General features: G+C 55.4%; 2 protein-coding genes and 1 pseudogene across 2 annotated transcripts; 1 reads left to right on the top strand and 2 right to left on the bottom strand.

Moving 5' to 3' along the window:
- Positions 1 to 828: 828 nt before the first annotated feature.
- MRPL41 (mitochondrial ribosomal protein L41) lies at positions 829 to 1,499 on the bottom strand. Its single transcript, XM_024762558.1, has one exon. It carries the CDS (start codon positions 1,374 to 1,376, stop codon positions 969 to 971), a length of 408 nt encoding a protein of 135 aa, XP_024618326.1. The 5' UTR covers positions 1,377 to 1,499; the 3' UTR covers positions 829 to 968.
- A 2,211-nt stretch (positions 1,500 to 3,710) lies between these two features.
- On the top strand, positions 3,711 to 14,023 carry LOC112411432 (patatin-like phospholipase domain-containing protein 7). The gene is made up of 8 exons (XM_024762544.1): positions 3,711 to 3,916; positions 4,980 to 5,050; positions 5,334 to 5,523; positions 7,037 to 7,189; positions 7,332 to 7,423; positions 7,603 to 7,743; positions 9,189 to 9,338; positions 13,289 to 14,023. The coding sequence occupies exons 4-8, from the start codon at positions 7,115 to 7,117 to the stop codon at positions 13,293 to 13,295; spliced, it is 465 nt and encodes a 154-aa protein (XP_024618312.1). The 5' UTR covers positions 3,711 to 3,916; positions 4,980 to 5,050; positions 5,334 to 5,523; positions 7,037 to 7,114; the 3' UTR covers positions 13,296 to 14,023.
- LOC112411431 (NADH dehydrogenase [ubiquinone] flavoprotein 2, mitochondrial pseudogene) lies at positions 9,393 to 10,507 on the bottom strand (annotated as a pseudogene).
- Positions 14,024 to 14,767: the final 744 nt, after the last annotated feature.

Below are 14,767 nucleotides of genomic sequence, written 5' to 3'. Positions count from 1 at the left end.
AACTTGAAATACGTTGTCACATGCTGAATTAGTCATACTTCCTCACTGCGGCTTCAGTAAACCAAGTAGCTTCCAAACCTGGACACGGTTTAAACTCCAGAAACATAACTGGGTTTGTGACTGATCTGACTCCCATAGATCAGTTCCTTCTTGTCTCTCTGGAAGGAACAGATGTTGAAGTATAGGCCACTGTGGAATTTGTCAGCTCCTCAGCATCCACTAATAAATACAACAGATAGGTGTTCCGAGTTAGAAAACACAAACCTCTATCCTTTGCTTTCTTATTTTCTGATGGTACAACACTGTGTGCCAGTACAGGTCAGGATGTGTTAATGTTGAACCCTCCTCCAGAGTTTATTTTAGGGTATTTCACTTAAGGGTCAGTTAAATATGAAACAGAATTAGAATCTGAGGGATTATGCACTGAAACAGGAAAACACAAGGAGGAAGGAGACTATAGATTACTAGGGAAATACGAGTTTGGCATCAACTTCCTGTGTGGTCTTATCTTTAGGTTTACCCCAAGGGGGCTGTCTCACCTGACTCCCCAAAATAAGCTGCTTTGGAACCCATAAGTATTCTCATTGGTGGTTCCTTGGGGTGAATTTTGGGGGATGAATTAACCAGTGCTGTCATGTGGCTGGATCTGCCTTGTGAATTCTCTTTCTCCTGCAAGCTAAGCCACGTGTTCTTGCCTACTTCCCAGAACCTGTTAGTTGGGGTTCTGGTTTGGCTGGAACCTCAGAACGTCGCCTCGGTCACTACGCCCTAGCCTGTTACGTGACACACTTTCCTTTTCAAAATGACCAGCTGCCCCGAACAACACTGTAGGGTAGCCAAGGTCTTTAATAGAAGCGAAACGAGGGCAACGCCTCCCCACCCGCCACCCGGGAGCTAGGCTCAGCGAGGAGGATAGGTCGAAGTCCTCAGTCGCAGGCACACCCGACCGCCGCCGCCGCCGACTGCTCCTAGCGCGGGAAGTTCTTGGGGTACAGCTGGAAGAGCTTGCCTTCCTGCGTGGGCTCAAAGCCGTACTTGTCCAGGCGCTCAGGGTCGAAAGTCCCGGCCTTGAAGTCCTTCTCGATAGCAGGTGCCGCTGTCTCCAGAAAGAGCTGCTTGGCCGTCAGGGGAACGTCTGTGCCCTCCGGGGCGCGGTAGTTCACGTACGGCTTGAGCTTGAAGCCGGCCAGATCGGGGACCACCAGCTCCGGGACCATTTCCTTGACCTGCACGAACTTGCCGTCGCGGCCCCGGAAGCCGATGCCCTTGGCGCCGCGGCTCTTGTAGAAGGTGCGCGGGCCCCGCTTGCTGGTCCACTTGCTCATTCGGTCGGCGCCCCGCACCAGGGCGCGAGCCGCCCCGCTCAGGAGGCCCATGCCGGGGCCCGAACGACGCGAACGCTCTCCGACTCCCGCGCACAGCCACGCGAACCCCGGCACCCCAGCGCTCCGCTTCCGGCGACCACTGCAGCTTCCGACACCCCCTGGCCCCGGCGCCAGAGCAAGAGCAGCTCCGATTGGCTGCGACGCGTCCAATGTGCAGCCTTGGCCCTGGGGGGGGGCGGGACCTGTGGGGGCCTGGCCAATGCTCGGGGAGATCCCGCGTCCGGGCGGGCCGTCAGGAGCGCGGCCGTGCGGGGCGGAGCTTCGAGGCGCAGGGCTGGACGCCGTGAGTGCGGACGTTAGGGGCGGGGCTTCGGGAGGAGCGACGGGAGTGCCGGGTGTCGGGGGCGGGGCGTCAGGGTGGAGTGACGGGAGGGCGGGCGTCGGGAGCGCGCGATCCTGGTGAGTCGCCGCTGAGCGCCCCGAAGTGGCAGGCCTGGGGGTCCGGTTCTGTGAGCAGAGGTAGCCATCCCCTCCCCCATGCATCGTCGGGACGTACACTGCCCCACAGGGCTGTCGCCGGCGACGCACCTCAACCCAACTGCCCCCAACCGGACGCCTCCCAACCCTACTGCCCCCAGCCCCGACTGACCTCAACCCAACGCCCCTCAACTCGACGCCCCCCAACCCGACAGCCCTCAACCCGGACTGCCCCCAACCCCGATGCCCTTGCAGCTGAACGACCCCCAACCTGACTGCCCTCAACCCGACGGCCCCATAATCACTGCTCTCCAGCCCTGTGCCCTAACTTCCATGCCCCCCTAACCACCATCTTCCTAACCTCGATGACCCCAACCGCGCCGCCCCCGGCCCCCCAGTTCTCCTGCGCTCTGTCTCCTTCCCTCCCGTCCCCTGTGCTGTGGAGCACGTGCAGCAGCTGAAGGCGGTTTGGTTGTGTAGCAGGTGCTGGGGGCTTGAGCTCTGTCGCCTGTAAGCCTGGGAGGCGTGGGGAGACCGCCCTGGTCAGGGCTGGGCCGCAGAGCTGGGGTCAAGGCGCTGCTGGTCCTTGAGGAGACATCTGAGAAGAAAGGGTTTCCCACGGGGTCGGCAGGGACCTTTGACCAGTGAGCAGATGCAGGTGACCCTGCACCTACCTTCTGTTACTGTTGCCCTTCCAAGGGACCTGGGAGCCACAGGGTGAAGGCCCTAGACGGGGCTCCTCCCTGTGGCACAGAGGCCAGGTGAGCAGAGCTGGTCCTCAAGTTCACCACACCCCAGACCAACACACCCACCTCCAGGGCTCAGCCGCACTGCGGGGGAAATCCTGTGCACAGGCCACTAGGGAGGGTCTGGCTCACAGCCTGTAGTGGCCACGCAGCCCTCCCCAGGTGCTGGAAATCCCTGCTGCACTAGGCCTTTGCCCGGCTGCCCACACTGGCCCTTGACTGGCTGGGGGAGGAGCCCGGGACTTGGTTGCAGTTCTAGGTTCCTGGGCAGCCACACGAGGGCTATTTACAAGAGGGAAGGGGCTCCGATTGCTTGTGAAAAGAGCTTCTCTCCATGGAGAACACAGTTTTTCATCAGGGTTTTCCTGTCAATGGAAGCATAATTTAACGCGGACAGGAACCTGGGGAAGGGCTGGGAGGCACTGCTTTGCCCGTAAGCATGAGGTGGTGGAACGTGTGCCCTCCTTGGAACCAGTCTCTCTTCTTTTGTTTCACTTTTAGCCATGGAGCAAGAGGGGGACGCCGGCCCAGAGGTGCAGAACCTGAGGATTCCAGTGAGGAATCAGCCTTAAAATCCCCAGTTATGGCCACTTCTGGACAAGGAGAAAGGGTCCTTTAACATCTGCCCCGCAGCAACTCCTTGAAGCCTGCTGCATGTGGGGGTGGTGTGTGGGGCCTGTTTTCCCCTTGTCAGGGCTGAGGCCCTCCCTCCTCTTCCCCAAGGTCACTCTTGTGAGTTCCTGCTTCCCCTTAGGAAGTCTGCTTGCTTTGTCTTAGGGCCTTTTACCCGTGGAACATATATATCCACATTACAAGGGCCTTTATCTCTAAACCAGAAATGTAGATGCATTAAAACAACCGTGAAAAGCTGGAAAGTCTGAGATGCCTAACCACAAGAGACTGTATAAATAGGCCTGGGGCATCCCCGTGACCCTTCCTGTGGACAGCCCTGGCTGCCCCCCAGGGGGTGGCTGAGCTCGGAGAGACACGCTTAGGAGGAGGGTGCTCATCTGCTGCCTGGTGGATGTCGTCTCTAGCCAAGCACGCAGTCTGGGCCAGGGGGGCCTGGATGCCTCACTGAAGCAGAAGCTCCCACTGCTTCCATCTGCCTCCTGAGCTGAGTTCAAAGGGTTGAGCTTTCTGAATCACTTCCTTATTCTGTCTCGATGCGACATTCTGCTTTTGAAATGCTTTTCTGAGCGCGTTGATTTCCTTGGGTTTTCTGGCATCGATGCTGTGTGTGATCCTGGCTCTGAAGGATCAGGCAAGCTGCTTTAGTTCTTGGCACTTGTGTAGAAACTTGAAGGGATTAACAAGTCCCCCCACCACTCCCCCAAACCCATCCTGTTCCTGGCTGCTTGGAAGGAGGTATGTGGGTACCGGGAGGAATGGAGTGTAGCTACTTGTTTGGCTGGTTTCTTCAGCTTTGGGGGGAATCTGCCAGCATCCTGTGTATGGGCGGCCCCAGCCGTCTGCCCACTCACCATTCCACACTCACTGTTCTCTCTTTTTGAAAATTTATTTATTTATTTTTGGCTGCGTTGGGTCTTCATTGCTGTGCCCGGGCTCTCTCTAGTTGCGGCGAGCAGGGGCTACTCTTCGTTGCGGTGCGCGGGATTCTCATCGTGGTGGTTTCTCTTGTTGCAGAGCACGGGCTCTAGGCGTGCGGGCTTCAGTAGTTGTGGCATGTGGGCTAAGTAGTTGTGACTCGCAGGCTTCAGTAGTTGTGACACACGGGCTTAGTAGTTGTGGCTCACGGGCTCTAGAGCACAGGCTCAGTAGCTGTGGTGCACGGGCTTAGTCGCTCTGCAGCATGTAGGATCTTCCTGGACCAGGGCTCAAACCCGTGTCCCCTGCACTGGCAGGCAGATTCTTAACCACTGCACCACCAGGGAAGTCCCTCACTGTTCTCTCTTACCTTCCTTTCTCTCTCCCTGGGGTCTGGGCTTCTGAAGCCCCTTGTTAACTCCCTCCCTGGGAGCCCTTCTCTGCTGTGAGCTGGTATTTAATGCTCTCAAAATCCAGTTGGCTCCTTAGGGTTTCCCAGCACTGCTGCTGTGTGGGCTTCTGTCTGCCCCGAGGCCAGCAGCACGTGGTTCTGTTGGTGACGAGAGGGCACTGAGAGGTGGCCTTTGTACCCACTGTGGCCAGAGGAGCAGGAAAGCTGAGGATTTAGGATTCAGATGCGTTAATGACGCCTGGAGCATTTGTTGTCAACACAGCACGGCTGCTGGCCCTGCCCAGCCATGCCGTGGGTGGCGCTGCTCCAGAGCAAGTGGGCTCAGGGGACCTCAGCGTCCTGGAAGGTCGCTTCTTTCTGGAGGTCTCCAGGGCTGCTGACTTGTCCCTGACCCACAGCTCTGTTGTCACTCCCTGGGGAGCCAGGGCCGTGCCCATCCTGGCCCTTCCTGACTGCAGCCTTCCCCCCTAGGCGTGCTTCTACCTGGCCACCCTTCGGTCCTGGGGTCTGCAGCTGACGGAGCAGCGTTCCCAGTCCACCAGGTGACCACCTCACTGCCCCCGGCTAATGGGCGGGCCCCAGAATCAGTGGCCTATTGCACCCTTGGCTGCCCTGGGTCCTTTGTGTCCAGCCTGTGTCTGGGCTTGGGAGGGGCCTCATGGCACCTTGCTGACGGGTGCTCTATCTGTGACCTCACCCAGCTAGCTGGTGGGTGTTGCAACTGAAATCCTCCTGGCCCTGGCCCTGGACCTTATTGGCATGACCATCTTTTTTTTTTTTTTCTTGCGGTACACGGGTCTCTCACCGTTGTGGCCTCTCCCGTAGAGGAGCACAGGCTCTGGACGCGCAGGCTCAGCGGCCACGGCTCACGGGCCCAGCCGCTCCGCGGCATGTGGGATCTTCCCGGACCAGGGCACGAACCCGTGTCCCCTGCATCGGCAGGCGGACTCTCAACCACTGTGCCACCAGGGAAGCCCGATGACCATTTTTGTGTATAGAAGGGTTAACTGATTCCGTGAGTATCTTGCTTCAGACTTTAGCCCTAGGGGGATGGGGAGGAGGGCTTGAAAGGGTGGGGGAGGCTCGGGTGGTGGCTTTTGTTGGAAACTGCTGGCCTGTCCACGAGGCTGAGCTCGTCGGATCCATGCAATTCGAGTCTGTTCTGAACTTCCTTGGATCACATTTCCAAGAAGAGTGAAGTCCCGCTTCCTCTGCAAGGGTCTGTCGCAGCCCTGGGGCGAGGTGCTGTGTCACTGGGGGCGGGGCGGGGCCGGCAGGGGCAGGACAGCTCAGTGTGTACACGTGGCCGCCTCGCGGGTCCCAGCCGTGCTCAGGCAGCCCCTTGGCTCCCCTTGCAGGACAAGGGCAGCCCACTCCTCAGTACAGGTTCCAGAAGAGAGACAGAGCGATGCTCTATGGCAGGAATATCATGAGGAAGGTAGCCCGTGCTGCAGGCCCAGGCCTCCTCCCCTCAGAGGTGTCGGCACCGCAGACCTGTGCCTGGGGGCTGTGCGGCGGCTCTGGGGCTCGGGGAGGGTCTGGGGAGGGCATGGCTGGGCGGAAGCATTTGGGAAGGAGGCCCCGTCACCCCGTGAGGTGGACGTGAACTGGAAGGGAGGACAGAAGCCCCCCGCCCGGAGCATCCCTGACGTGTGGCGGGCGGAGGGTCCTGGCTCCGGTGCTGAGATCGCTGGTCCAACCAGGATTTGGGGCCAGGCTCCGCGAGGGGGAAACTGCAAGGCCTCGCTTGCCAGCGTCAAGACCCACCTTGGGAGGAGCGGCCGCGTCCAGCCCGTCCAGCAGCCGGGCCCCTGCGCCCTTCTCCCCCTGAGGGCAGGAGGTCTCAGCAGACTGCCTGAGGCTGCCTGTGCTTCAAATGCACGCTTGAAGCATTTGCTGATATTTAAAAATATCTTCTCTTTGTTACTTTCCTCGAGTTACACAGTCGATTCGTGTTCTTCGTGGGTAAGCTTGAGCTGTTGATGGGGAGTCACGTGGGTGTCCTCACGTGGCTCTTCCTCCTCAGTGTCAGGCGCTGTGGGAGGCCGGTCGGTTGGGGCTGCTCTGTCTGGCGGGCGGGCGGGCGCGCAGGGACAGTGGGCGGGCCCCCCGCAGGCTCGTGCAGGGCCACGTGGAGTGACTCCCGGCAGGTCTCAAAGGCACTCAGGCGTGTGTGGTTGGGTGGGGGGCTGTCCACTGGTGACCCTGCCGAGGACTGGGCAGCGGCAAGCTGGACCTGGGCTAAGGACAGGAACGTGGTCCAGTGAGGCCAGGACGCCTGGGAGGGAAGGAGGGGTTGTGGTGACCGCCCACCGACAACCACAGCTGGCACCGTGGGGCAGATGCAGCTCGGGAGCTAGGGGACAGCAGGGGGCAGTGGCTGCCCGGTGCCCGGCTAGGAGCCGGGCCCTCCGCGCTCCCCGGCGCCGCTGTTTGGGGCAGTCCGGTGGGCCTCGACTGTGGGGGAGGGTGAAGAGCCTTCCAGACTGGGAGGACTGTGCAGGCACTCGGGTTGTCGTGTGTGCCAGCGTGACAGGTGTGGGGTGGAGAGCGTCAGCCTTCTAGGCAGAGAGGACGCAGGGCTGAGGACTCAGAGCTCTCAGAGCATGGGCTGTCTGGGGACATGGCCACGCGGTATCGCTATCATCAGCGCCAAGGATGGTTCCCTGTGTCCTGGGCAGGTGAGCAGGGCGGGGCCGGGCCGGGATGCTGGTGTCGGGCTGCGGGCAGGCCAGGTCCTGAGGGCTGGGACCGACCCTGAGGCTGAGAGCTGGATCCACCGGCTGCAGGGTCCAGACGTGGCCTCCCCCTTTCACTCTGCAGGTGACCACACTCCCCCACGTGCTTGTGGGGAACACAGCTGCCCCGCCGCAGTGGGTGAGGAAGAGGACCAAGGTGCTGTCTTTGGCCAAGAGGTACTGGGGGTGCCCTTCAGACTAGTCACATCTCAGCTGCCCTCCCCAGTGGGCGCTGGGGAGGCCGCGGACGTTGTGCCGCCCGTGGCTTCCCTGCCGTGGAGTTCACGGCGCAAACACCGTCTGCGTTTGAACCCCTTTGGGCTTCTGCTCCAGGTGCATGTCTCTCTGCTTTGTAGCATCCTGCGTTTCAAGAAGGAACACCCCACCCTGCAGCCAAAGGAGCCCCCGCCCTCCCTGCTGGAGGCCGACCTCACGGAGTTCGATGTGAAGAATTCTCACCTGCCGTCAGAAGTTTTGTACATGCTGAAAAATGTTCGGTAAGAGAGAAGTGGACACGGGAGGCCCGCCATGTGCCTGCGGCTGTGCCCCGGGGACTGGCTGTCACCTGGCCTCCGAGATGTCCTTTCCCTGTGGCCACCGTTGGTTGTGGCGACAAAAATAATGAATAAACAACCTATAATAGGAATAAGAAGAGTTTTATCTGAGCCAGACTGAGGACTATAGCCTGGAAGACAACCTCTCAGATAACTCTGAGGAACTTCCCCAGAGAAGCATAGTTTTTGGCAGTTTTATGTCTTGTCAGAACAAAGAACATTAAGCTAGTCAGGGATACATTCCTTCAAGGTTTCAAAAAAAACAGATCAGCAGGTACATGGTGAGTCAGTATGGCCTCGGCACCTGGGAAGGGAGTCTTATCGTTGAAGGAGAACGAGCATTGGCACCCTAGAAAGGGAGGCATTTAATCTTTATTTTTTACGTGGACGTTTTGTTGTTCTTGTTGTTGTTTAATATTTATCTATTTAATTTATTTGTTTTTGGCTGCGTTGGGTCTTCGTTGCTGCGCGCGGGCTTTCTCTAGTTGCAGTGAGCGGGGGCTGCTCTTCATTGCAGTGCGCGGGCTTCTCATTGCGGTGGCTTCTCTTGTTGCAGAGCACAGGCTCTAGGCGCACGGGCTTCAGTAGTTGTGGCACACAGGCTCAGTAGTTGTGGCTCGCTGGCTCTAGAGCGCAGGCTCAGTAGTTGTGGCGCACGGGCTTAGTTGCTCCGAGGCATGTGGGATCTTCCCGGACCAGGGCTTGAACCCGAGTCCGTGTCCCCTGCGTCGGCAGGCGGACTCTCAACCACTGTGCCACCAGGGAAGCCCCGGACGTTCTTTACTTCTGGCCAATGTGTCCTTTAATAATTAAGCAGACGTACAATATGTGTTTGATCAGCCACAACAGGCTATTCTATCTAGTGAGCATGAAGTGGGAGTTAACTCATGTGTAAGCCAGAATGCCCGCCCCAGACCCCAACATGTGAACACTGCTTTCATCAGTTGGGAAGTCTTCTTGCCATCGGTGCCCTCCCAGTGGTGAGTGGAGCCTCCTCGCCGGTTCTTTCGTGTGTCTGTCTGCTTATCAGAGTGTTCACCTTCAGGGCGACATGGAGCGAGTATGGGAAGCGTGTGGCTGGATGGAAAATTGCAAGTCTGGTTCCCCATTTCTCCCTGGAAGCCCCGACTCCTCTTTCCAGCGCTTCACTACCTGCCCTCGTTTATGCATCTGGTTCAAATTCATGCTCATGGCCTGGGAGTTCTCTGAGCTCATGGAACAGTAGCTGATGGAAATTCCTGAAGCTTAAGCTTCTGTCCTGCTGGTGCTTGTGCTATGGGCTCTGCAGCTCTTGAAAGCTCGCTCTGTGGTCTGGCCGGCAGGGACTGTGGCCTGTGTCCCTTCTCCCCTCCTTCCTGTAGGTGTCCCATGTGCACTGTTTCTTATAGGGTCCTGGGTCACTTTGAGAAGCCACTTTTCCTGGAACTTTGCAAACACGGAAGCTTCTGGAAGGGGAGTACGTCTTCCGGCCAGGGGAGCCAGATACCAGCATCTGTGTGGTGCAGGACGGGTGGCTGGAGGTCTGCATCCAGGATTCGGTGAGAGCCCTTGGGTGGGGCAGGGCTGGGGTCTGTTGTGTTTTCACTTAGAGGTCTGCCCCCTTTAACGTTTGTTAAGTTTTCCATTGAAAAGTTAGTACCAATTTTTATTTTATTATATTTTATTTTATGTAGATAGGAGATTCATATTTTATTTCTCCAGTGGCATTTTTACGGTTGAATATAAATTAAAGGCCTGCTTGCCCACCAAAGCCAGGTTCTTTAGGTGGTTCAGTCAAAGAGGTAAGACCTCTGGCTGTGGCTCCCATGAGAAGCGTCCACTCCTTAGCCCAGGTTTTGGGATTTTGCCCGCCTTGAGTTCATCAATAATTTCTTCAGTATCCTCAGGTGTCAGATCCTCATAGTAGCTGTCATTTCTTTGAACCATTGGCGCATTTACACAGGCCCCTAAATATTCCATTTCTATAAGAGTGAAAAGTTTGTCAAGTGTAGTCTCCCTGACCTTTATTCCAAGCTTTTTCTGAGTGGCCTCCAGTATGCTGTCAGAGTTTCAAAGCATGCAAGGATGGTAGTGCAAACTTGAATATGATTCTTTCCAACCGGTTTTTGATTATACATTGTATAAAAAGCTGCTTCTTCATATATTCTCATTGGCGGTACTTGTAACCTTCTGCAGCCTTGTTCATAGCAGAGATGGGCAGCCATCCATTCTGCCTTTGGGCTGAATCCAGGACTGGAAGTACAGCTGCTGCTTTGTGCCCTTATGGGTAGTTTTTTTACAGTTGCCTCTATCCTCTTGTACTCTTCCAGTGCGAAATCAAGTGGAGTATCTGGATTATTCTCAGGAGCGTCTCTGTGCACAGATAAGCCTCCTCCAGCTCCATTTTGCACCACTGTCTTATGCAAATTTCCTTGTATGTCTTCCCCCCTGAGCGGCGAGGCCACCTGTGTAGGCCAGCACACCGCGGAGAGAAACATGGTGAGCCAAACTATGGGCCTTCGGAGTGAAAAATTTTAATTTTTTGTTCTTTGGAGGAAAAGGCACATTGGACCACAGCTGCCCTTGACGCAGGTGTGTCAGCTTCTGCTGCACAGGGGCTGTGCATGGTGGCTCACCTCTGCATTTCCCCAGACACATTGCAAGCACTTTTTAAAAATTAATTAATTAATTAATTAATTTATTTATTTTTGGCTGTGTTGGATCTTTGTTGCGGTGCGCGGGCTTCTCACTGCTGTGGCTTCTCTTGTTGCAGAGCGTGGGCTCTAGGTGCGCAGGGTTCAGTAGTTGTGGCTCGCGGACTCTAGAGCGGAGGCTCAGTAGTTGTGGCGCACGGGCTTCGTTGCTCCGTGGCATGTGGGATCTTCCCGGACCAGGGCTCGAACCCGTGTCCCCTGCGTTGGCAGGCGGACTCTCAACCACTGCGCCACCAGGGAAGGCCACATCACAAGCATCTTGCCGAGTCTCTCCCACTGCCTTGGAACCCCTCAGTGGTTGGGTATTGATCTATGGTGATCAGTAGCACCCTTGCCTTATTTTTGGGTTTCAGGCTGTAAATAGCTTTAACTCTAAGAAAATAATTCAGCTGGAAGCTACCTCTTTGTTTCCTGCCTTTGTTGACTTATATGCTTGAGTCACAGTTGCCAGGGGCACCTATAGACCCGGACTCCTGAGGGCTTGTGGGTTTATTTGCCTGCTGGTGGGTGACGCAGCCTCCCGCCGCAGACACAGTGAACCCTGGACTGCACGAGGTCGCCCCCACCCCGGCCACGTGAAGTTCCCGCCTGCCGGGCCCTGGGTGGGCCCTGACCTCGCACAGCTCCTGCATGGTCTTTGGGCTGCTAGACCACAGTGTCGTCAGGGTACAGGTCTCACGTGTGTCGCTTTGTCTGCGGGTGACCTGGTGGGACAATTAGAAAAGGCGTGGCTTTCGTCCAGTCTCCTGGGGCGGGGCCTCCATGTCATCCACCTGGCAGGCCTTCACCAAGAGGGCCGGAGCCTTTGGGCCAGATGGAAGGGCTCCTGGACAGTGAGACCAGTGCCAGGTTTGAAGAAGTTCACAGCGGTTCCCTGGGTCACACTGAGGTGAAGTTCCCATACTAAATCACCAGCATCACATGGTTTTCTTTTTCTTTTAATCCAGTGGAAAAATATGTCAAAGTGCTATTATTTATACTGGTGGCTAGGGTTTGCATTTCCCTAATGACTAAAGATGTTGAGCACCTTTTCATGTGTTCATTGGCCTGTTGTGAACCTTTTTCATTTGATGTAGAAATGATCACTTTCAAAAGCTTTGATTTAGAGCTATTGTTAATTTGTAATTGTGATAATTGTATCGTTGTGATATTTTCGAGATACGAGTTCAACTATTAATGGATAAAATGCTATGTTTGGGATTGTCTTCAAAATTTTGGGGGTATGTGTGTGAAATAAGATGGGTGGAGCTGGGTGATGGGAAGGGGGGGTCCACTGTGCTCTTCTCTCTACTTTCGTGTATCTTTGAAATTTTCCATAATAAAATGTGGTTTGTAAAATTAGCTCCTGTTGGGCTTCCCTGGTGGCGCAGTGGTTGAGAGTCCACCTGCCGATGCAGGGGACACGGGTTCGTGCCCCAGTCCGGGAAGGTCCCACATGCCGCAGAGCGGCTGGGCCCTTGAGCCATGGCCGCTGGGCCTGCGCGTCCGGAGCCTGTTGCTCCGCCACGGGAGAGGCCACAGCAGTGAGAGGCCCGCGTACCGCAAAAAACAAACAAACAAACAAAATTTGCTCCAGTTAATAGTTTGATGCTAGATTAGTTGTATATAAACCAGACTTCTTTTCAGCTTCTGTTTTGGACCACTCTGCTCAAACTACGTCTTGTCTCACGTCCTAAAATTTGGACAGTTTCACTTGCATATTCCATGGGTCTTTGACACCAGAGTCCTGGGGGTAAGAGAGGGTCTCCAAGTTAGCTTGCAGGTGGAGGGCTGGCTGGCAGGGGCTGGGGACACCGGTTGCTGTAGCATGAGGTCTCAGGGCCTGCTCTTTGCGTAGTCAGCCCAGAGCTGTCGGCTGTAGATGGCCAGGAAGTAGCCGGCAGCTGAGGCTTGCAGAGGCAGCGCCTGGTGTCGGAATCACATCACTGCTTTCACCTTGCTCTCCGAGATACTTAGGGTCACTGAAGCTGACAGCGGCTTCTCTTTTCGAAAGTGATCCGTACTGCATGCAAGAGCCACAGAAGCAGGCTTCCTGTACAGTACATCCTCTCCCATCTTGCAAACTTTAGCAAATTAAAAAACTTTTAACTCACTTTACTCGCGCAAAAGCCCTTAAAAGTAAATTACAGGTATTTTGACATTCCAACCTTAGATACTTGAGTCTGCAACTCTAAAAATTTAGAATATAACCAAAATAGCGTTATTATATTTAAAAGGTAATTCTTCCTGGATATCATGTAAAGCAGCCCATGTCCAGCGGGCCAGGCACTCAGCATCACGTGATGACCCTCGGCTCTGGGGAAGGCCCTCGTGGCCTGCCTGCGGGCAGTCGTGGCTTCCCGGTGCTGCCCCGTGTTTCCCGCCTGGGGGTGAGAGGAGATGCCGTCCCGGGCAAGGTCCCAGGCCACGTGCCCCGCACCTGCCTGCAACCAGACAGCAGCCGCATCACCTTCCACTGCCTAGAGTGGTTTACAGCCGCGGCAGTCTTGACACCGTGGGTCTGAGGCAGCGGCCCCCAACCTTTCTGGTACCAGGGACTGGTTTCGTGGAAGGCAATTTTTCCATGGACTGGGGAGCTTTGGGGGGATGGTTCAGGCGGTAATGCGAGCACAGGGAGCGGCAGATGAAGCCTCACTTGCGCTAGCCCGCCGCTCACCTGCTGCTGTGTGGCCTGGCTCCTAACAGGCTGCGGACCGCTACTGGTCCGGGGGCTGGGGACCCCTGGTCTAAGGTGCTTGCTTGGCGTCATGGTTTAAAGTGTGTGGTTGAGGTCTCTGTTCTTTCTCTGCCCCCAGGTTGTGACTCGCTGATTCACCTCTTGGGCGAGAAGATCCTGGGCAGCCTCCAGCAGGGAACTGCGACAGCTGGGTGCCTGGGCCTGCAACCTGGGAGCCCCGCCCACCCCGCTCAGAGCCCCGCCCAGAGCCTCTACTTAGGTTGAAACCCCCCTCACAGTGTTAGAACTTTTGCTTTCAGCCGTCAAACACGTTTAAAACTATTCCCTCATCCTGGTGTTCCAAGCTTCCTCCTGGTATCATTTCCCTTCTGTCTGAAGACGTTCCTTTAATAATAGTCCTTTTAGCGCAGGTCTGCTGGCTACAGATTCTCTTAATTTTCCTTCATCTAAGACTGTCTTTACTTCACCTTCGTCCTGAAGGATACTTTTTGCTGGATGTGCAATTCTGGCTTGACAGTCCTTTTATTTCAGCACTTTAAACATTGTGTACCACTTCCTTCTGGTCTTCGTTGCTTCTAATGAGAAATCCAGACATTCAGATTGTTCCCAAGTAGGTAGTGCATCATTTCTGTCTGGCTGTATTCGGGATTTTCCTTTGCCTTTACTGTTTGGAAATTTGATTTTGGAGTGCTTGGCATGAATTTCTTTGGGTTTATCTTGTTTGGGGTTCGCTCATCTTGAATCCGTAGGTATATATATATTTTTTAACTAAATTTGGAGAGGTTTCATCCTTTATTTCTTCAGATAGTCTCTCAGCCCTGTATTCTTTCTCCTCTTCTGGAAATTCACAGAAGCAAATGTTAGACCTTTTGTTATTGTCCCAGTGTCTCTGGGACACTGTTTGTTTTTTAATCTTTTTTCTCCATCTGATGTTCAGATTGAGTACTTTCTTTTTTTTTTTTGCGGTACGCGGGCCTCTCAGTGTTGTGGCCTCTCCCATTGCGGAGCAACAGGCTCCGGAAGCGCAGGCTCAGCGGCCATGGCTCATGGGCCCAGCCACTCCGTGGCATGTGGGATCTTCCTGGACTGGGGCAGGAACCCGTGTCCCCTGCATCGGCAGGCAGACGCTCAACCACTGCGCCACCAGGGAAGCCCGAGTACTCTGTTTTGATATGTCTTCAAGCTCACTGGCTCTTTCCTCTGTCTTCTTGATTCTGCTCCTAAGGCCACCCAGAGAATTTTTAATTTCAGTTATTATATTTCTGCATTTGCTTCAAGACAGTCCATGACGGCTGTCTCTGTCTGGTTATGAGCACTGCTTTATTGCCTCATCAAGGACTTCCAAATTCTGTGGCATGTTGTCTTTTTTTTTTTTTTTTTAATTTCTTTTTGGCCGCGTTGGGTCTTTGTTGCTGTGCGCGGGCTTTCTCTAGTTGAGGCAAGCGGGGGCTACTCTTCGTAGTGGTGTGCGGGCTTCTCATTGCAGTGGCTTCTTTTGTTGAGGAGCACGGGCTCTAGGTGCGCAGCTTCAGTAGTTGTGGCCCGTGGGCTCAGTAGTTGTGGCACACAGGCTCTAGAGCACAGGGTCAGTAGTTGT

The sequence above is a fragment of the Neophocaena asiaeorientalis genome, unplaced genomic scaffold, assembly GCF_003031525.2.
Source record: "Neophocaena asiaeorientalis asiaeorientalis breed wild unplaced genomic scaffold, Neophocaena_asiaeorientalis_V1.1 scaffold78, whole genome shotgun sequence".
NCBI classification, from domain to species: Eukaryota; Metazoa; Chordata; class Mammalia; order Artiodactyla; family Phocoenidae; genus Neophocaena; species Neophocaena asiaeorientalis.
The sequence above is the reverse complement of the archived record's forward strand: the minus strand, read 5'-3'. Positions and strand labels throughout refer to the sequence as shown.